We start from the raw sequence: 21,785 nt of genomic DNA, 5'->3' as shown, positions 1-21,785 counted from the left end.
TTTTTTTTTTTTTTGTAACAGGGTGTTGTTGTTTTTTACTTCCCCTTTATCTTTGAATTGATCCCTGCAATATGCTAAAAATAAAATAAAAACTGTGACAAGGCGCATGTTTACTCCCATGTTAAATCATCTTTACAAACACTTATTAGACCTCTTTGGCACACATAAGTAACAAGAGCTATGAGCTAGGCTTTCCGTAGACTTGCAGATAGCTGGAGTTAGAACAAGTGATGCAGAGGACGGGGAGAGGTACAATAGGATGACTTCCTGTAGTGACGCCTGAATAAGGTAAATAAGAGGAGACTGAAAAAACGGTGAGAGAGACAAAAAGTGATTAGCTTACTGGAAGGTATTTTTGTGATTTTGAATGAGAGATAAGATCATATGAAAGTGAGCCAACGTGAGAAAGGGGGGTAGCAAAGGAAGTTGGGGGTTCAGGAGCATGCTGAGGTGTGCCGTCTGTAGTGCACTATGTCAGTTGAAGGGCTTGTTCTATCATCTGCAAATGTCCTGTAGAGAGAAACCTGCTGACTGCAGGAAGATCCTTTGAGCTGGGTCAAAGATGTCAAAGACGCGTTTCCTGCGGGCTGCCGGAGCTTGTTACAAACTGAAGGGCTGATGATATCTGAAAGTAACCTGGTGTGAAAATGGATGGCTGAATAGTGGTTGAATGCACACTAAAGACAGTCTGATGAGGAGAATAATGGAAATATTGGCAATACAGTACATGTGATGACAACTGCATTTTCTAAAGAATAGCTGCTGTCTTACAAAGGTCCTTGTGATGCTGAGTAGTTCATGAAAATAATTGTCAGCCCCTGTTTTCTTATTGTTAAACAGAAATATATTATTTATTTATCATTTCAAAATTGGAAAACATTTTCAACCTCCCCCCCATTCACGATAAAATTGCAAATAATCAATGCCCTTGTGTAAATTGTGGTTGTCTTAAGGCTAAATGCAAGTGTAACTGTTGTAAGAGCGATTCTTAAATATTATTTAAAATACTGAGTAGCTCTTGACACCATTTTGTCAAGTTGGCTTAATAGCATGTTTAAAAAAAACACATCACTATCATTATTTGTACCCCAATCCCTTTAGAGAAATATTAAACTTTAATAATACAAATCAAATTTAACTTAACAATTGTAAAGGATTCAATCAGCAATTGACAATTCTGATCATCCGGGAAAATCTGATATTAACAATTCCGAAATTACCTCATAAATCAAAATGGCGATTTTATGATGCATTCAAGGAGGGTTTGAACTAAATCGGATTTATCCACTCCGATAAATTCTTTGTTGTTCAGATTAACGCAGTCCTTCCAAATCACGTTGTGTCACCTGAACATACAGTATGTCTTGCATTTACACTTACCTCTTGCTTCGAGGTCAGAACCGACACAATTCGAGTGGGATTCATCCTATTTCCCACTTTCCTCGAATGCAACATTTATCCTCGGTGAAGCGATGCTCTCTGCTCATTGAAAAGCATTGGATTTGGGATCGTTGTAATTTAATTTGTGAAGATTATTTTGATTTGAAAATGTGATCAAATGTTGTTTGACTACTATATACCATCACGGGCAAAAGCAATACACTGTGGAAATGAAGCGTTGCATTGTGGAAATAGCAGAAATGCTCACCGTATGTTAGGAATTGTCAATAGGTTACAGGTACTGTGCCATGATGAGTAGTTTATTTTTATTTTTATAACTTATAGCAAGGCATTTGTCCACGATTGCTTAAACAGATAAACAGCGCCATCTGTTGATCATTACCGCACACTGTTAAGTGCTTATTTCAATTTTAATATGCGGCTCCTTTCCAGAGTCCACTACTGGCGGCGCAAATACATACATATTGTAGTTGCGTGTGCTGGATAGGTAAGAAGTGCACTGCCTCGAAAATGTATGCAAAATTTACATTTACAATTTTACTTTTACAAATGTGCCCTAGCAGCCCTACCGTGTATAAACGTGACCTTGCCTTCCAATTCCAGATGGCAAGATGGAACAATGATGAATAAAAATAGGCGATTGGGCCCATTTATCCCATGATCACTATGAAAATCAACTGCTTGTGGTATTGCGCATAGGATATAGAATGGTTGTAGTCATTGCAGGGTAAAATAGATACGTTGTGTGCAAACTTAGATCATTGGAAAATCTTTTATTTGATAATGTCTCAATATTAATTAAAATATGGTAAAGCCTAATTGTTTTCAATGAACTATTTGTTATAAAACAGGTGAGTTTATGACAAAATACTATAATTAGCAACGCTCTTAGCATTTGTTGGATCGGTTTTATAAACTTAGTTCATTGGAAAATCTTTTATTTGATAATGTCTCAATATTAATTAAAATATGGTAAATTGGCTGCTTAGCATTTGTTGGATCGGTTTTATAGTAATGACTGACATTAATTGGTAATTTGTAGGACAGATACTTTGAATGGTGCATAAAATACAGAGCCACAACGTGATACTGTAGAGCAGTGGAACATGAGCCGAGGAAGAAACCATTATACTTTGGTAAAGATCCGGTTAAAGAGTCGGACTTGACAAGACTTTATTTTCACAGTTTTGCTAACCAATTTGGTATCAATATCATCAGAATCAAACCTCACAGAATTGGAGTGACACAGCACATTTGTCTTCCTCCACACACACACACACTAACAAATAGATGAAAGGGTTAGGAAAAGATATTTTAGTTATCAGTCTCTTCTCCTGTGGAAGCCTCTTCCAGATTTGGGTTGGTGATGCAGACGCACTCAGTACATTTAGCAGCCAAAGGCCTAGACTGACAGGGGTCTTCAATGATGCCCTCAAGCGTCGAGCCCGTCCCTGTCCATGTACAGCATGCCCGCAACTGACCTCTCTCCACCTCGGTCTATCTTGCCCTAACACCTGTTACAATTAACCATTTACTGCCTCTTGGTTCTCAAAGTTTGAGGTCGATGGCAGCTGACAGATGCAAAACTAGGGCTTAGGTGTGTAACGAGTGCACATTGTGCTGTAATGTCAAGTGGATTTGGCTCTTTGTGACCTCCGCAGTCAAGATGGCGAAGAGGAGCGCGGAGTAGCGTCACGATCAGTTGGATGAGGCTGCAGGGTGGAGTACTTCAGGGAAACATCCAAGCCCACCAGGGGGCCTACCACGCTGAGCCATGTCAAAATGTAGTTCACCTTCCTACACGTGCATACACAGACACAAATAAAATTAAAGTATGTGACTATAATGTATATAGTGCTTATTATTATTTTTATATTGCCAGTGGTGGGTGGAATCTGTGGATCTAAAAAAGAATCACTTTTCAGGAAAAAAAAAAAAACTAACACAGAGGAAGCCATTTTGAATACTTTAAATTGGCCAATAATTTGAAGATTAACTTACACATGAAGGGACTGACCAACAGTAACAATTTGTGAAAAATTATAAAATTGTTACTTATTGCACATAGGAGGATATGGCCTGACTGACATGTGAAAACATGAATCCCCATCTTACCCGTGTTGCTCTTTTTGTAACTGCAGCACTGGTCTCATAAATTCTTCAGTTTTACAAGGATGGAGCATGAAGAAAGGCTGACCAAGCAGTGGATGCTCCTGACAGACAGACACAAAAACACAGAAGTAAACAGCTGATAAACACCCAAGTTGAGCGTCACGGACGGTAGAAGTCCATGACAAAGCTTTCGACTACCTGCTGCGTGATGGTTGTCAACGGGCTGTGCTGCAGTCGCAACCTGAAGTTCGGATGAACACAACTCCACACTTCATCCAGAGAAAGACTCCTCCCCTCTGATATACAGATGAAAGGAAACAAATGAAGCCCTAATTCAACACCTGCTTGTGCCAGCAGAGCTATTCAGTGCTTACAGCACCGCCTGGTGGTCATAGAGGGAAGAAATAGAACTCACGTAAAGTGGAGGCTCTAAAATAGAGAACGGGCGTCATATAGCTGCAGGAATACAGGATGTGATACTCATACTGAAGTACATGACTGCTGCTTCCGGATACTGCATCTTCATCGCGTTCAGGATGAAAGTCGTTATTGGTGCCATCCACTTCATCAGCTGCAGCACCCTGGAGAGAAAATGAGAATTTGTGTAGCCATCCGTCAATTTGTTTTCTGCCATGCTAATCTAGGGTTGGAACACGGGTGCAGCAAATTTAACAAGGGAAGATGAATATTCCCTCTCCCAAGCCACTTTGTCCAGCTCTTCAGAATTTTTATTTTTTTTTTACCTGTTCACACTCTAAGTCACAATTCCATGGAGCCCTGGAATTGATGAGGACTGACCTGAGAGCAGTCTTTCTCATGTAGCCCTCCTCTGAGCCCTAATCAGAAACTCACGCTAGTTACACATGTCGACATGTTTTTGTCGATGCCGCGTAACCCGTGAACAATTCCTCACCTGGACGGGCTCCCAACTCCAGCCATCTCTTAACTCATCAGACAGTTTCAGGAGGACCTGGCAGCACTGACGGAAGTTCTCCTCCCCTTGCAGGCTCGAGTTCATTTCTGCACGGAAAGAATAACTCATAGGATGACTTGGTAAATACGGCAATGACAAACTATGTGAATTCTAATCTTTAAACACCACCACAATCAATGTGAAATGAAACAAGATGTGCTTTAACTGCAAGCTTTTCAGCTTTAATATTTGTGTATATATGCATCTCATTTTTTGTGAGTTGTAGTTTTGCACAAGTGGGAGAATGCTGGATGGGTGGTTTATAAGATGTGTTTACAATAGTAAATAATTACTTAATTGTGGCATTAAAGCAACATATTCACAAACAAGCTATATAAAGAGCTATTTTATGATTAAGCTACAGCGGCTTGAAAAAGTATTCATACCCCTTGAGTTTTTCAACATTTTGGAACGGTACGACCACAAACTTAAATATATTTCATTGCAAATTTATGTGAAATTTAAACACAAACATGAAGTGAACTGTGTATCATAGCGATTTGTACTGAAAGAAATCTGAACCTCTTGATAAGTAACTAAACTCATAAAAATCGAGTATTTTCTCAGCATTCCCTCGTGTTATTTGTACCTGTGCGTTTTTATCTTGTCATCCAACACTAGCAGGCAGCAGCTATAATATACTAAGTGTAATTGGGCAGGCGTCAGTTTCAGGCTATCGTAATTCCGACCTCCGAACTCAAGAGGGCGAAAAACTGGACTTTTGCGCAATTATGGACATAGCGACGAAGACTAGCTCATACAGGAACCACACAGCAAACAATCGATCTGTGAAGCAAATTCATAACATAGCAGTGGTACAACATTTATGCTCTTTTGGTCGCGCTTACAAACAGCAAAGTAGTATTGTGTGACAAATTGGTTTATACATTTTGGTGCGGGTAAATGCTAACGTCGATCAACGAAGTTCCAGTGAATGCATCACAAACAATTGTTCTCATAGCAAAGTTATGGCGTGAAAAAAATAAATCCGCTAACATTTACACCCCCTCCGAAACGTTACTACTTACCATCAGTCGACTTTAAAATAAAAGAAGACGTATCATCAAGGATAGCAACAAACTGACTGCGGCGTCACATCAGATCACGTGGTTATTGACGTCCCACCACGGATGTAACTGTGGACTCTGAAGTCAGAGGGCAGCCATTTTACGTTGCCATTGCTACTGTCAAATTATGTTATGTTTTCGCTGAAAACATTGCTATCAATGCGTTTTACGCCAGAATCACTTGTATGGACTAATGAGAGCCTCGCAAAGAACGAACTTCACTGACTGGATTGACAATTCAGAGTATATAATCTCAGCATTGTGAGTCAATTGTGACTAAAGTCAGGTTTACATTTCAGGTTGTTTGTTTTTTTGGGCCCGATGGGCTTTGCTTTCATTTCATTGTTGATGGTTCTGAAAACATGATGCAGACGAATCCGAGTAGCACTCTGGGATGCACCTTTTGAGAGAACATTTACAATTAAATTCCTAACGTGGTACATTTCCCACAAATTCCCAGGAAAACTTTTATGTGAATAAATTGAACCTCGGGAAAGCTTCATGTTTATAAAACTATCAGGTGGTGTACATTAATTAACATTACTTCTTGCCCGTTTTTTTAATTTATTTTTTACTACATGCACACATCACTTCAGCGTCCCTATACTGCGCCTGTACAACTGCATTTTAAGTTTCTAGGAACCTAATATGTTACGTTTGTAAAAAATTGTATCGAGTTAATAAGTGAATCTGTTAATTATCTATGTCTTTCTGTATTCACTCTGTATGGTAAATGTTGGCCGTTCATGATTATATGTCTGCATTTTTTTTTTCGCCAGTAGAAGGCACTAGTGGATTTACGAAAACGAATGTCAGAACAGTTCTCTGACATGCAGGTTTCAGACAAGTGGATCGGCAATATGATACGCCTCTTGTTTTTCCATTTCACATCTCTTAATAGGTTCTATTAATTTAGCATTTTAGGTCAATAAAAATAGCTTCCAGGTTACGTGAGCTATTTACTCAAAATCAGTGAGGGATCATAGTATTGGGCCCACTGCAAACGGGCAGGCCTGAGGCTGAGCCAAGAATTAGATTGCATAGGTCAAAAAAGAAGAAGAAAAGAAGTTCAGTCAATGGCAAAAAACCATTTATTGGAAGAATGCAAAAAAAAAAAAGAGAACCTAAACATGAGTTTTTATTCTTCAGTCAAGTAAAATGGAACGTCTCCATGGCAAAACACAGCCAACAAAGCTTTCTGCCGAGGTTAGATCAGACAGTTCTGCATTGAGGCCAATTACCAAACAATGCTGCTGTTTCTATAATACAAACCTTAAATCGAACAAACAAAAAACAGAAACCCAACACACTGATCCCACCCTCCCCTGCCCCCAAAGCACGTATACATTTTTTTTCTTACATCATTTACACATAGAAATAAAAATGTACCACATAAGAACTTTGCAAATCCAAATCTAACAATGAAACAAACTTTGCAGACAGAGCTGATAGCAAAGTATGATGACACTGCAAGAACAATACACCATTGTTTTCTTAATTCTGACAGGGAAAGACTTTTTTTTCTTTCTCTGAATTCCATTGGAAAGACAGGACAAGGGTATTTAACAGCAACATATGGATGAAGACTTGTTGAACCTTTGAAAGGTAGTTTGACTAGCTTTCTTGTTCTATAATGCAGGAGAAATAGTTCCTTTGCGCTCAAATACTACAGGAGTTGGACGCCCGTTATAAAGGGTTGGTCTTGGAAGCTAAAAACAAATGCTTGTTTTTGTAACAAACTTTTGACGTCTGGAACTACTATAGCTCTACGACGACTTTCCAGCTCAGAATCATGTTTGCAAAGCCACTTAACTCTGCTACAAACCGAATAATCTCAACTGTGACTCATGTTAAGCTCTCCATTACCGGTTCTTGCATAAATGATGGTTCCATCATTTGGTAGTTGTCTGTCACCCAGTGACATATTGCTTTCATGTGACACCCCAAAGCAGAGAATGAAAATGGAGGTGACACGGCCCAATGTGCAGCATGTGGTGGTATAAATGGCATTGTGCAGACATCAACTGAGGGTGGATCGGAATCATGCACAATTAGGAGCCTTGATTAACAGACAGTGACGTAGAGGCAAAAATCAGAGATGCTAGACTGAATCTGAAGGGTTAGACAAATAACAATAACAGACAAATGTTATTGATATTGCTTTAACTTAAGGTGTCAAAATGACGTCTCCCGCGTCACCGTGAATGTCGCGCAATGATTCAACTGACTAATTGCATTAACGTTCATTTCCCGCCGACCAGTTAGACCTCATGAGCATGACCTTGAATTGCATTCAGCAGACAGACATTCCCAGCATAACATTGAATTTCAGGTTGAGGGGTTTGCCCGAACCACCTACGAAGGTCATCAGAAGCAGCACTTGCTTCGTAAAAATCATTTTGAAGCCTCCTCAGCATGATTCGCGGAGCATTTCCAAAACCAAGCAAGACAGTGGAATAATTCAAACGCCATGGATATGAGAATGAATCTGTGAACGTATTTTGAACATGTGGTTAAGAAAAGGAAATGCTGATTCAGAATAAAAACAACAAAACAAACTAAACTAGCCTGTGAAATGTTAATGACATAAAGAAGATCAAGTTACATTTTATATGCAAAAGCACTCATTGGTCTAACGTCGGCGAAACTGTGTGTGGCACAATATTGTATGCTGTCATGTTGGTTTTTCTTCCTCTGGGATAAGCCGTTTTATTGAGAACAAAATCTAAATGAGCTAAATGAAACCTAGACATTACCCATTAAGACAAATGCTGTTTTGCTCTCCATTCAAAAACAGAAAAAAATATCAATGACCTCAATTTGGTCACATGGTGCATCTGCTTGACAGACTTTGGGAGGTCACTTGACAATGCGACAAATAACATTTCTCAAGAGAACATTTTGATGTGGATGAGCAAGGGTGATGTAGATGGCTCTGCTTCTACTTGAGGGATCTAGTTCACAAAAATGACAAACAATTGCTCATGTGGAGCGGTAACATTTATTTGTTAAGTACCGTGTTTCCTCAAACAGTGGCCAGCTTTGTTTATATATGCTACGGCCAGACGTAGCGGCCATCTATTCTCCAGGCTCCGTTCCTATTTGTTTGCTTCTTTCCTCACCTAGTTTTGATTAACGTACCTACCACAACAATTTGTGAGCCAAGTAGTCAAAGGCACAGCTGTAAGATCACGCGGACATGTATGTCGTGTTTTATTGATTTCTTTTAAACCCAATTCTCACGACTTGGTTTATTAACAATGCTTAAGCACCAACAGTACTCATTTGGAACGCTACAAAAATCAGTGGACAATAAAAGTGTAATTTGGTATTCTACAAGTGAAGAGTTGACAAAGTTTGTTAATCTGGTTTGAGGAAATACGGTATTTGTGTATTAGAGTCGACTCTTAGCGGAAATACGTCATTTTGTGTGAACGTAAAATCTTTGAAGTAGCCACGACACTTCCATCCCTATTTTCTCTCAGTTTGATTGGCGCAACGTCTCTCTTTCATGCACATCACTTGACCTATTTTAACAGCTGAAGTGGCAATCGGGTTATTACGACTCCGAGGACTCAACGCAAGCTGCGCTTACGTGAGATTGTGAATTGAAGGATTGTCCTCTATGATAGGTCAGTAGCTCTTTGTCATGAGGCATTCGCATTGTTCGTGTTGATCAAGCCAACGTTCAAACATTTCCTGTCAGTGTACAGCGTCCCAAAATACTTTCTAATCAACTAGTTAATGTTCAGAAATGTCCTGTAAAACTCCATTTTGATGAGCGTTTGGGTTCTATTCTTTTTTCCTGCTGGAATTTGGAACTGTTCATGTCACCCTCAAAAGCAGTCTTCGACCAGTGAGAGCACTTGGTCGATCACATCTTCATCGTTGTAGGGCGTCAGCTAGACATGCGAGACCTTCTGCGTTTCCCGCGCCTGTTTGATGCTGTACAACCATTTAATGACTCGCGCATTGCGCTCCACAGCAGAGATGCCATAAGGAACTCGCTCTCCGGCCTCTTCGTCCTCGTCTTCTCCCTCGTCGCCATCCGACAGGCCGTCGTTTGACGACCGCCGTGACTGGTCGCAGTCAGAGGAAATCATGGAAGCCGATCTGAAGTTCAAGCTGACAATGTCTGAATTGGCCCGAGCAAAGTTCTCTGGACCGACGGCCTCCAGCTCCTCGGGGTCGAGGCCGCAATAGTTAAAAAAACGTTCCACGTCAGCTCCAGCTCGGGCATACCTGTCCGACAGGTCTGATTTCGACCTATGTAGAGAGGAACGACGCGCTACGGAGGAGCCGAGCTCTAACTCCAGGTTGGTATCGGTTGAAGGATTGGCGGCTTCTCCGGCAACGTCGCATGACTGCGACTGAAGGGCGGCGTTGTTGCAGGGTGACGGGGATACATTTGGACGCGGGGGAGGTAGTGACAATGAGAGGGCAGGAGGCGGTAGGAAAGCAGGGTTGGGTTTCGGCGGGAGTGGCGGAGCTGAGGAGCTGCTCGATCGAGCGGTGCGGAGAGGTTTGCCGTTGCACAGTCGCAGAAGGTCGGAGGAGGAGTGGGAAGTCAGCAGTGGGGGTAGCGGAGACCGCGATCTTTCCGGAACGCCGCCTTCACCTCCTCTTTCATCCAGCACTCTGCTGAGATTGAGGTTTCCTACCAGCTGCGGACTGCACCGACCACCGGTGTTGCCTGGAGGGACCTTCAACGAATGGGAAAAGGAGCGCAGCGAATGTGAGGTGCTTGGACTGGGAGCAGAGTCTTGCGGTTGCTCATTCAGAGCCATTGTGGATCGGTAGGTTAATGGCATCCTAGGAGCAACAAAACAAAACGGGTGTTACAGAAAGACACAAGGAAGGGCGAATCGCCAGTACGTTTATATGCACTATGCTTTTCCCACTTAAAGGAAATTAAAGCGCTTTAACACTGTCTCCTCATTCACAGACACAGCATCAGGAGCAACTGCCGGATTTGTAAGCTCAAGGACTCTTGAGAAAAAAATATATATATATATCATCAAATTTTTTTTATTATAAAATACATATATTTTTTAAATTAACTCATTCACTGCCATAGACGTCTAAAATTCATTAGTTTAACATTTTTCCCACTTTTGTTAAGAGTATGAAAACCTAGAATTGTTTTTATTGTATTAGAACAGATGTAACATTTCTGATTAATCATGAGTTAACTAGCGAAGTCATGCGATTAACTACGATTAAAAATGGTAATCGCCTGACGCCCCTAATTTTTAACTCTTTCACTGCCACTGACGTTTAAAGACGTCAAGTAAAAACCTACGCTTCACTGCCAATGACGTCAAAAGACGTCATCCAATGATTTTTTTTTTTTTTTTTGAAACGGGTGCTGGGAAGGCTTGCGGAGCTCTCCTGAAAGTTTTAAGCAGGTTTTTTGAGCCTAATGACTATTTTTGGCCCCTAGAGGGCAGCGATGACTCTCTTTTGACAAGATCGGGTGGGCGTCAGTAGAGGCGGAGCTAGAGCGTTGAGCAGGAGATCAGAATGGAAAACAAAGGAAAAATGGCGGCCGGTCGCGAGGAGCTAATGCCAGAGCCGTTTTTTTCAAAGACCAAAAGCATCGCTAAAAAAGCACATTGTTGATGACATGATCATCATCGATGATGAAGATGAGGGTGGTGACTCCGTGGTTGGAAAGCATTGACGCGGCAGTAGAAGACGTTAGATGGAGCTAGATGGAGGAGGGAACGGGCAATGGCGAGCGTTTGCAAGCAGCTCTACACTTACAAGACAAAAGGCATCGACCAACGCTAAAATAGTACATTGACGACGATGGTGATGATCCTCGATGATGATGAAGGTGAATCCGAGCTTGACGGCGAAATTGGAACCGCTGACGCGGCGGCTATGACGGTGTCGTAACGCGGAACGCAACCGAGCACGCACAGGCGGACGTTCGATCGGACGACGGAGAGTGCCCCGAATCCAATGCATATTCATCGGAGGAAGTGTGTACAGTCTGCTACTTGCTTTTTATTCCCCGGAAAAAAAGGCCGTCAAGAAAGTGTAACGTTTGCACGCAAAACGGACAAAGCGAAAGTGAAAGTAAAGTGTTGTGCGAGTCCTGGCGTCTCCTTGCACGCAGGCGAGCGTTACAAAAGGAAAACTGTATTTGAAACATCCACATAATTGTAAGTGGTACCACAGTTGCACACATTTGTAAATAGTTTGCGAAATTGTTTTGTCAAATTGTTACACTGTTGAATGGAAATAAACGTATTTTGCAATCAAAAAACACTTTTTCATTGTTGGTGAAAGCGTTTTACAGAAGTAAAGCACTATTTAGGTGTTTGTGGCATCATTCATGGACAAAAAGAAGTGTACAATTCACTAGAGTGCATGAAATAACATCGTTTCACAAAAAGCTCTTTTTCTCCGTTTTTTGTTTCAAAAGAGAGAATTTCGGTGAAAGTAACCATTTTCTATTGTTGATTACTGAAGAACGGAATAAGGTAGAAACAAACTTTTTTTTTCTGATGAAAGCCGAGAGTCCAATCTTTCATTTGGTAGTATGTGTGTTTCCATAGTCCAAACACAACATTTTCTGTGAACCTTGAAAGATCACTCAAAATGCTTAAATCGGCTGGCAGTGGGGACAACCCGTTTCTGAAAACGTCTGGCAGTGAAAGAGTTAATAATCTTTTCCCCCCAAATTTTTTTATAAAAAATTGGAAAAAAATCATTACAATTATTTTATTTATTTATAAATAAAAAAGACTATTAAAAATTAGGGGTGTCAGGTGATTAAAAATTTTAATCGTAATTAATCGCATGACTTCACTAGTTAACTCACGATTAATCACAAATTGTATCTGTTCTACATGTGGCCAAAAAAAATCTAGGTTTTCTTGTTAACAAAAGTGGAAAAAAATGTTAAACTAATAGAAATAGTTCAAATGAATTTATGACGACTATAGCCGTCAATGGCAGTGAATGAGTTAACATGAAATAGAGATTAAATTAGAGTAGTATTGAATAAATACTAGGCTAGTAAGGCTACACTTATCTTATGAGAATAAACACTAACAATAAATACTTTTTGTAAAGAAAACTATTAATTATGAAGCAGTAAAAACAATCACAAAAGTCACGAGTTCTGTTTTCAAGTAGTGTATTCAAAACAGCACAGCAAACGTCTTAAAGTGCACACAACTTGGCTGGTATAAAGTCATGGTAAAAAACAAAAACAAAAACGAGAGAGAGTAGAGAGGAGCATGTAAACACAAAGTTAAAACAAACTGCTGATGGCAGCAAAGTACAAAGCACCTTTTATAAATAAAGGTCAATATTGTAACAAGTTAACAACCCTTGCGAGTGCATCGCAGGTTATGTAGTTTCCAATGGTCTGAATGGGCCTTGAATGCAACACTGACTTTTTTTTTTTGCTAGTTAAGCTACGCATGTTTGTGTGTTATGTTCTGGCATGGACGGGTAACTTTTGCAAATTGGCATTAAGGTGTTAGTTCGCCGCTTGGCCTGATCATTTCACAAACACTACAGGTCCCTTGTAAAAACAAACAAAAAACCTGCACATTTTGTATTTTTTGCGCCACTATTTCTCTACAATTTGCGTACATGTGAGGAATGACGGTGTTTTCGGAAAAAGACAACAACTTACTACTTGGCAGCTCTTAACGCGGATCCAATGTCATACGGCGTGAGTTTAGTGAACGCTTCTGTGACGGTCTGCTGTTTTGGTATGAGCTGTTGTTGCTGCTAGTTATTAGCTTGCCTCTCATTGTAGTGTGCGGGACGCTGCCGTTTCAGATGGAAGTTCGTAACTTGTCCTCATGCTCGCCTTGCACACTTTTGCATATGATTTTCACCTGATCTTTGTTTTTTGGATTTTTTTTTGGAGAAATGCGAAAATGTGTGTGCGGTACTTGACCACACTGATTCACTGTCAAATAGGGGCAGGCTGCATTGATGTCTTTTTCAGTCAGTGGCAGAAAATGCAGACGGTCAAATTGAGCTGAAATGCTTTCCATCGCCCTGCATTTTGTCACACGATCTAATGTCGTCGTATCGCCCACTCCTACTTGAGCATGGTGACAACATTCAGGTTGAGAGACGACCAATCTACCACCAAAGGCATGCTGCTAGTCAGTACTGGCAAAACCCAAATTTGAAAGTAAAACACATCGGTCAGTTAGGGCTGGGAAAGAAGTTGGATAAGTTGACTTTAAAAATAGTTCGACTTATATTTTTTGTCAAGTATAAGATAGCCTTCAATATGAAATTCAAGCCTCTTGCATTTTCATATTTAAGCATTACATTAGTCTCTTATTTTGTTATTTTCACAAGTCTGGGGACTTAGTGGGCTAACCTGGGAACCTCAGGGATTGTATTTTGTGGTATGTCATGTGGAAATGTGTGTTGGTAAGACAAAAAAAAGTCATTGGATATATTTGTTTCCTTGAATTTTGAGTAAAATAAATTTCTGTGAGTCTTTAAACTAAAAAAAGTTCAAATAAAAAAAGTAACTTAAAATGTATACTGAAACAGTAATTGCAAAACAAATACTGGGTGTTTTTGCTTGTTTTGGCCTCTTAGGGGCAGTATGGTGCCGTGCATCCATGGTACACACCCTTACAATGAGAACAGAAGAAAGTTGCGACTAGAATTCTATTAAAATAACTAGTTTTCCACAAATTGGGAAGAATTTGTGCCTTTGAGTAGTCTTATCTTACTTGTGGGTATGTGTTGCCACAGAATTTGTGTGTGAATATTCATTATTTAATGAACAATGACAGTCATTTCTGGACTATAAGGCGCACTTGACCATAAGCCGCGCTAGCTAAATTTGGGGAATACTTGAGTTTGTTACACATATAAGTCGCACTCGACTGTAAGCAGCAAGTGTTTTAATGTTACCACACCAGGTTCCCGCTACTTTCTTTTCCATAATGAGGGCGCAAATTGTCTCGTTCTCGTTCTGTCTCTCCTACTGTATTTGGGCTCACTTGGTTTGTTTTGCTCTGGCTGACACTCTTGCGCTTCTTTTATAGTGCGCCCCCTTGTGATCTGATGGATAAGCCGCACCTTTGTATTAGCCGCAGGGTCGAATGCAAGTGAAAAGTAGTTTCTTATTTTTCTTATAGTGCAGAAATGACTGTACTCTCAAAGTTGATGCTAACTTCATGTTAGCATTTGAATGGGACCCGCCATGCTCTTTAACATTAGCAGCAGGCTAGCGTTTTAAAAACCAAGCATGTTTTGCATTTCAATACACACTTTATGTAATTCTCCTTACCGTGTGTTTAGTTTTACAGTTTAAAGGACGCTTAGGGACAGCAGAATCACACTGATTCGCTCCGTGCTTGCTAAAAGGTAAATGATGCATTCAGGGTACTTTTACAACGTAGGGAACTTGTAAATGCACAGCGGCATTCTGCACATTAATCGTATTACGTTTTAATGATAGAGAGAAGCCAAAATCAAACTCACGATAAAAAAATCGTTAATCGTCCAGCCCTAATTACATGCACAACTTTTGACACAAAAAAAAGGATTTAAATGAAAAGTAAACTAATTTATTCAAATCTTATTTAAGAGTAACAGGGAGCAGTTCAGAATGAGAAATATTTCCCCCCCCGAAAGGGCTCCATAAAAACACAAAACTGTATCAGTGCTTGATCTTTTACCTGGAAGGTGTCCAACTCCTTGTTAGTGCCCCCGATGACCTCATCAACACAGCACTCTTAGCTCCACCCCTGAGCCCTTCAGAGCCTGCTCCCGAAGAGGACGATGAGTTCAGGAGATTTTTGAGGATCTCCAGGTTTAAATTCTCCCGTTTGCTGCCGGCGCTACTGGTTGCACATGTGTCCGACTTGGCGTTGTTATTTGAAGGTTTGAAAGGTACTCCGCCTCCGTGTACTCCGCCACACACTCCAGAAGATCTCTTTGAATGAAGGCTATGAACAATAGCAGGCTTGGCCAGAATAGGCGGCTTGATTGGTTCCTGCTTGGCGTTGATAACCTCTTGGCTCTTAACATACTTTGCTTTGTCAGCTTCCAGTCTCTCAACAGCGCTGAGGCGTTTTGGGTTGGGTTCAACCTAAAACAAGTAAATACAACATTAACACTGAGCAAGGAAAACATATCAGTAATACAGTTCCAGAAACAGAAGTAAGCCTTTAGGCGTTATAGCATTTAGAATTAAAATTTTGTGCTCCAATAGTTTTTGATACCAAATAAAGAGAATGCATACGTTGGCCTAAGATCATTTTATGTTTGTTTGTTTGTGTGAAATATTTTCTTTTGAGTCAGTGCAGAGTAACTTCATGGAAGAAGCTTCTACAGTGGCTGATGTCCAATAAGTTTGTGTTAATTCCCGTGCAATCATATACATACAATACAAACGTATTGCTGGACACTACCTAAAAAATACCAGCCCAGTCTAGTCACATGAATGAGCTGTTTGCTACAGCTAAGTATAGCAAAGTATCTAACCGTCATAAGTCAAAAGTTAAAATAAATAAATAATAATAATAATAAAAACAAAACAACGACATAACTCCATAAGAATTTTCAGGCATCTTTTTGCACTGGTGTAAAACAGCACATCGCCATTGCCATTAAATTAGCAGACTGACATCCATCCATCCATTTTCTTAACCGCTTTTCCTCACAAGGGTCGCGGGGGGGGGGGGGGGGGGGGGGGGGGGGGGCGCTGGAGCCTATCCCAGCTGGCTTCGGGCAGTAGGCGGGGTACACCCTGAACTGGTTGCCAGCCAATCGCAGGGCCCACAGAGACAAACAACCATCCACACTCACAATCACACCTATGGACAATTTGGAGTGTTCAATTAACCTGCCATGCATGTCTTTGGAATGTGGGAGGAAACCGGAGTACCCGGAGAAAACCCACGCAGGCACGGGGAGAACATGTAAACTTCACCCTGGAAGGCCAAAGCCCGGACTCGATCTCACGTCCTCTGCACTGGGAGGCGGATGTGCTAACCAGTCAGCCACCGTGCCAACCAGACTGACATTAAATTGGTATACTGTTATTGTGTTTGAGGCGTAGATCACCGGCCTACGAATATTGTCATTCATCAAGGTCGTTGTATTCTCAGCAAACTGAATCGATTGCAACTGGATTATTGTGGTTGTTTTAGAAGACATTTCGTCTCAAACAGGCTCAGATTCCGTTATTCCTCTTCCTTTATTTATTACATCCAGTATTAGTTAGCAACGCATTTTTGGTATATTTTTTTCAGGTTAGGTACACTATGGTAGGCTTTCATTTGAAGCAACATTTTAGATTGCATGGTTTTACATTTTCATGATTTTAAATGAGATATTGATTGAAGTCACTGATTGAGTGAGTGCCAAGTTAAGAAGCATTCATTACCTGTCTCCTGAAGTAGTCTGGGCCCTTGTTAAGGATTCGGAGTGGAACAGTGGAACTGAAAGGTGTTGCAGTGCCAGTGGCCTTGCTATCTGGCAGAGCTGGAGCAAGGGTCTCTGTTGGCATGGCAACGAAGTGGCCGGCCGTGGTGGCAGCGGGAGCGGGGGGGTTGACAGAGGGTGGGGGCACTGAAGGACCCCCAAAACATGAAGACGCAAAGTGGAAAAGAGACCACCTACAGAGAGAGAAACATCCTTTCCCTCACCATCACCTCGAGGAACCGGTGAGACTTGAACCTAACTATGGACTAATATTTCTGCAGTAGCATTTTCAAAGAGCTTTCAAGCTTTCAAAGAATCTTTGCTTTTAGTCTTCTGTGCTACATTCAAAGTAATAAGCCCAATTACTTTAACTGCGCTCTACTGGTCGAGAGTGTTTATTGTAGCCAGCAAGCTATCCATCAAGCAAGAACATGCTCAAAGACAGAATGGAAGAGACAAGAAGTGGTGTGTGCATGTGTGTCTTTGTGTGTGTCTATGTGCCTGCGCACAGTGATGTGGATTTGCGTTTGGACAGCACTGAATGAATACCAGAGGATGGGGAGTAAACGAAAACCAACCCCCCCTCTGTCAGTCAACACCCTTGCCCCCTTCAGTTCTCCTCACTATCTGAAATAGAGCAAAAAGGAAGAATGAAACAGGGTTAGCAATGATGTTAATAATGACATCATGCACCTAGCAACAATATCAGGAATAGATATGGGACACACATTCATAACAGAGCGCCTCAAGCTCCCACACATGGTAAAATTTGGTAAAACGTGACTTCGGCATGCTTTGTTCTGCTTCTCGGCTCAATAACATTTTTCAAGCATAGTATCTAATAGTTCAGTAGATTTCTATGTTTGTGTTGCCTCTCCAACCGTGTTGTTGATTAATGAGCCCATCCTGGAAGAAGCCATGCGAGCCCAAGCCATGACATTACCTCTACTGAGTTTTACAGATGAGCTTGTATGTTGGGGCTCATGACAAATAGGCAGTGGCGGACGTGCACGCACAAAGGCACAAAAACCTAATTTCCCCATTGGGAGACTAATAAAGGTTATTTTAAAAGATGATTACCAATATACCTGGTGAAATGAGAAAACTCTGTCGCAAGTATGCTGCATTTCAGAAAAATGACTTCAGACCCGCAACTAGGAAATTTGTATTGGAAGGTTACTTAAAGCTCTTGTGAACTTGCAAACCGATGCACCCTGACCTCACTAAAGGCTTATTCATACTCGCGCCGGAGGCGACGGTGCAATCGTCACGCCGGAACGCCGCTCGTGCGTTTGTCTTCATACTTGTGCGCAATCCACCTCTCGTTTTGAAAATGTGCTGCAGTTTCACTCCAAGTCGGGGGTGTAGCTACGGCTGGTATTGGCTTGAATGCCACAGAATGGAGATTCATCTGCATTTCATGGCCAATTCCGGAAGTCGTTTTTTGTTTCCGGAACAAGGGAACAACACAAGAAAAAAAAAGGAGGGGGGAAAAAAGAAAGAAAAAGAGTTGGCTGCCGTTTGTGTGTCTTGATAATGCCTCGAGCTTGCATCATACAAATGCATATTGTAATGTTTGAAAAGTGATTGGGTCACGCGACGAGCTAGTAACAATTATTTAATGCCAATTTGCAACCGTAACCACGCCAAAACACAACAACACCCTACGTGCTTAGCTTACACATTTATGTTGTTGTTGGTTACAAACATAGTTGCCTTCATGGAAACTATCCGGGGAAAGCTACCATCTACGGCGCTCTTCTCGACTCAAATCACGTGATGTGCGGCGGTCGTTAACGCCGGAGCAAACGCAGGAGTTCAAACCAGGCTTAAGATGCAAAAATCCAAGGTCATACAATGATGGCATGCCTAAAGGCCTAGATACACCAATCAGAGGTCAGCCAAATGTGACCGACGCCTACCCCCCTGTGGCGTCGGTCCAGACGTAGGCACGTCACATAGAAAAATGATGTAAATACACACCGCACCGACCCCGATTATTACATACCCTCAGCGCATGCGCGAGAAGAAATTCCACTCCATACCATCGGCGGCGGTAGTCATTATTCCTAAAGGCAACCGGAAACCTCTTTAGGGGGGGTGGGATATAAAAACGTAAACATAGCATACCGGTTACTTTTACTTTTACTTCTCAAGTATAAAATAAATCCTGCCTGCTATATCCAGTCGCGTCCCCATGTCATGCCATGGTTTGGCTTTCAAACCTTTGTCAGCATACCTTGAACAGTAATAGTGTCACGTCTTGCAAGAACGCCACCAGCAAACGTTGGTTGGGATGTCACCCTTTTATTTATCTTAACAAACACTACTGTTGGCCGTAGCCGATGCCGGAAAATAGAACACAACTGACGAGGGGCTAGCATAAAAGCTAAGAACACACGCAACTAACCCGCACGTAACAGCCCTCCCCTCCCGCGAGACCCGTGCTGCGTTTACTAACAGTCGGACATAAGAGTGCTAAACAGAAATGGCAACACCGGAACACACAACACACTTAGTTTGTTACAATATCATACAATGCCGGTCTCTCTTGAACCAAAGAGACGACGAGGTCATCTTCCCGATCTTCTGTTCAGACAGACATTGTACGTTCAAATGCAGAGGCACTTCCTCTTCTTGCCCCGTGCGCTGATTCGCTAGCTAACAGCCAATCACAGTGATCAAATGCCCCGACGCCGATTCAACATGGAATGGAAACACCCCAAGACGTATTACTTGAACTTGAACCGACTTTACGACAGTAATTTATACACTGATCAGACGGCGCATGCATGAGGTCGGATTGGTGTATCTTGGCCTTAACATAAACATTCAACTTACAGTCAATTGAAAGATTCTGAATCTAAAATTTCTCTCTATATATTGGGTATATATTGAGTGTATAATGGGGGGGAAAAAAAGTTCTTACCAGAGTTAAACCTGTACTGTTTCATAACAGAGTAGCACAGATTTAAGGATTGAGAGACTGCCACTTGTAATTGGATGTTTGAATTCGATCCCCCTCTTCCTCCAGGTGCTGCTGGTTGTCAGAAGGAACCACAGCTGTCAAAAACACAAACATTGACAATAGTTCACACAACCAAAATATAGTCTGTACATCTACTAGTACATGACCTGTCACAACTCTCACATGTACGTAGCTGTATAGCTTTGATAATAGCAGATTTAGAAACATTGCTTTACTGTGGCGAAAGAGGAGAGGTTATCCTTCCTCAACAGATGAATGCATTTACAACATTCTCCTGATACAAACTTTTGTTTCTGTTTTACTTTTATGTGCATCTAGAATTTGATGCCTGCACAAAGTACCATACCAGTACTGCACCATACATTTTGGGAAGCAAAATTAAGGCAATGCCATCATTTCAAAGTAGCGGGCCTTGGGGAAAATGCAATGAAAGTGCTCCAACTCCGTGTCAGTGCAGTGTGTCAGCCGTTCAGGTAGGACAATTACAAAGATAGAAGACGGAAGTATCGGGTTCACGATGGGACTAAAGGGCCACAGTGAAGCTAGACACTTCCTTGACCAGGCCAGTACAAATGACAGAGGTTATTGACACAGTGGATCCAATAAAATTGCTCACCTAAACAACTTTTGATTCAATTTAGCATGAGATGAGAGATTCTTTGGGTTGACAAAGAGTCACATTATGAAATATATTCATCCTAAGTTTAGCATTAAGACTAAAACTGACAAATATGTCAAAAGTCTACTGTGGAAACATTTCCTTACTTACTCTCTCCTGCTGAATTGGACCCACACAAAGAGACAGAGGGGATCTGATCAATTCTTTATGCTGACCTTTTCCACAGACAACAAAGCAAAGTCACTGATGCCTCTTTCACAATTACTCATTGCAAAGCTATCATTTCATGTCTGTCTTCCTCTGCTCATCTTTCTACTCTCCCGTTCTCGTCCCATGCATACTCAGCAGGCTTAGGGGTAGGCAACAATTGGAGACCGTCTCTCTAGGAAACCAACCATTTATAGGCTTCATGATTAGTCATTTACATAAAATGCAATCTTGATAAATTAACCCCCCCCCCCCCAAAAAAATACTGATTTGAATGAATGAATGAATAATATTTACAGTATTACTGTGAAGATCTATTGCTGAATCATAGATGATAATTACAATCAAATAGCCAACATGCCACAAACTAATGAAGAAGGAATACAGTTGGCTTACATAACATGACAAGATAGCTGCGCACATGGAAGCTGCGGCTGGTGCGTAGGCAAGGCAACTTTATATATATATATATAGCACATTTCATACACAAGCTACCTCAATGTGATTCTCACAACCAAAAGCACATGACTTAAAATCATTTACAGATCAGCTAATTAAGTTCACAAAGCAAAAAGAACAAAAGGAGCTTGTTAAAATGACTGAAAGAACACAATAGACAAGATTTAAACCGAATAGCAAAAAAAAAGATTTAAAGAAATTTAAAAGCAAATGAAAGAAAAACAAAACCAAAATACTGTATAGGATATATCGTATATATTTAAAAAAAAAAAAATGCTTATAAGACAACAAAAAAAGCATGGGTTTTAACCTGGATTTAAAAGACAATTAGCGACGTATTTCGTTTGTATGCAGCATAACAGCTAAATGCCTCGTTCTTCACCAGTTTGCTTTGAAACTTGGGCTGCACTAATTGACCCAAGTTTGCATACCTCAGAGGCCTACTGGGGTTATATTCAATTAGCATTTTTTATTTGATGTATGCAGGAAACTAAACCATTGAGTGAGTTATAGACCAGTGGGAGA

The 21,785-nt window shown here is 41.1% G+C and overlaps 2 protein-coding genes across 4 annotated transcripts in view; both read right to left on the bottom strand.

Annotated features, from left to right (window-relative positions):
* Nucleotides 1–2,544: 2,544 nt before the first annotated feature.
* On the bottom strand, nucleotides 2,545–5,637 carry atg10 (ATG10 autophagy related 10 homolog (S. cerevisiae)). The gene is made up of 7 exons (XM_077558191.1): nucleotides 5,515–5,637; nucleotides 4,427–4,533; nucleotides 4,257–4,349; nucleotides 3,929–4,094; nucleotides 3,712–3,809; nucleotides 3,517–3,614; nucleotides 2,545–3,198 (listed from the first exon to the last, which is right to left on the bottom strand). The coding sequence occupies exons 2-7, from the start codon at nucleotides 4,529–4,531 to the stop codon at nucleotides 3,063–3,065; spliced, it is 696 nt and encodes a 231-aa protein (XP_077414317.1). The 5' UTR covers nucleotides 4,532–4,533; nucleotides 5,515–5,637; the 3' UTR covers nucleotides 2,545–3,062.
* Nucleotides 5,638–6,886: 1,249 nt separating this feature from the next.
* fam110b (family with sequence similarity 110 member B) overlaps nucleotides 6,887–21,785 on the bottom strand; it is a 30,249-nt gene continuing 15,350 nt past the window's right edge. For 2 of the 3 annotated variants that reach the window (XM_077558982.1, XM_077558983.1), the window contains exons 2-5: nucleotides 19,916–20,049; nucleotides 16,949–17,613; nucleotides 15,237–15,649; nucleotides 6,887–10,365 (exon numbers count right to left, since the gene is read on the bottom strand). In XM_077558982.1, the coding sequence (XP_077415108.1) occupies nucleotides 9,456–10,365; nucleotides 15,237–15,649; nucleotides 16,949–17,071 (1,446 nt within the window). In that variant the 5' untranslated portion in view covers nucleotides 17,072–17,613; nucleotides 19,916–20,049 and the 3' untranslated portion in view covers nucleotides 6,887–9,455. The remainder of the gene's footprint in view (nucleotides 10,366–15,236; nucleotides 15,650–16,948; nucleotides 17,614–19,915; nucleotides 20,050–21,785) is intronic. The other variant, XM_077558984.1, reaches the window with a different exon arrangement.

Source organism: Vanacampus margaritifer, chromosome 2 (assembly GCF_051991255.1).
Source record: "Vanacampus margaritifer isolate UIUO_Vmar chromosome 2, RoL_Vmar_1.0, whole genome shotgun sequence".
Taxonomy (NCBI): Eukaryota; Metazoa; Chordata; class Actinopteri; order Syngnathiformes; family Syngnathidae; genus Vanacampus; species Vanacampus margaritifer.
This window is presented reverse-complemented; position numbering and strand designations above follow the sequence as displayed.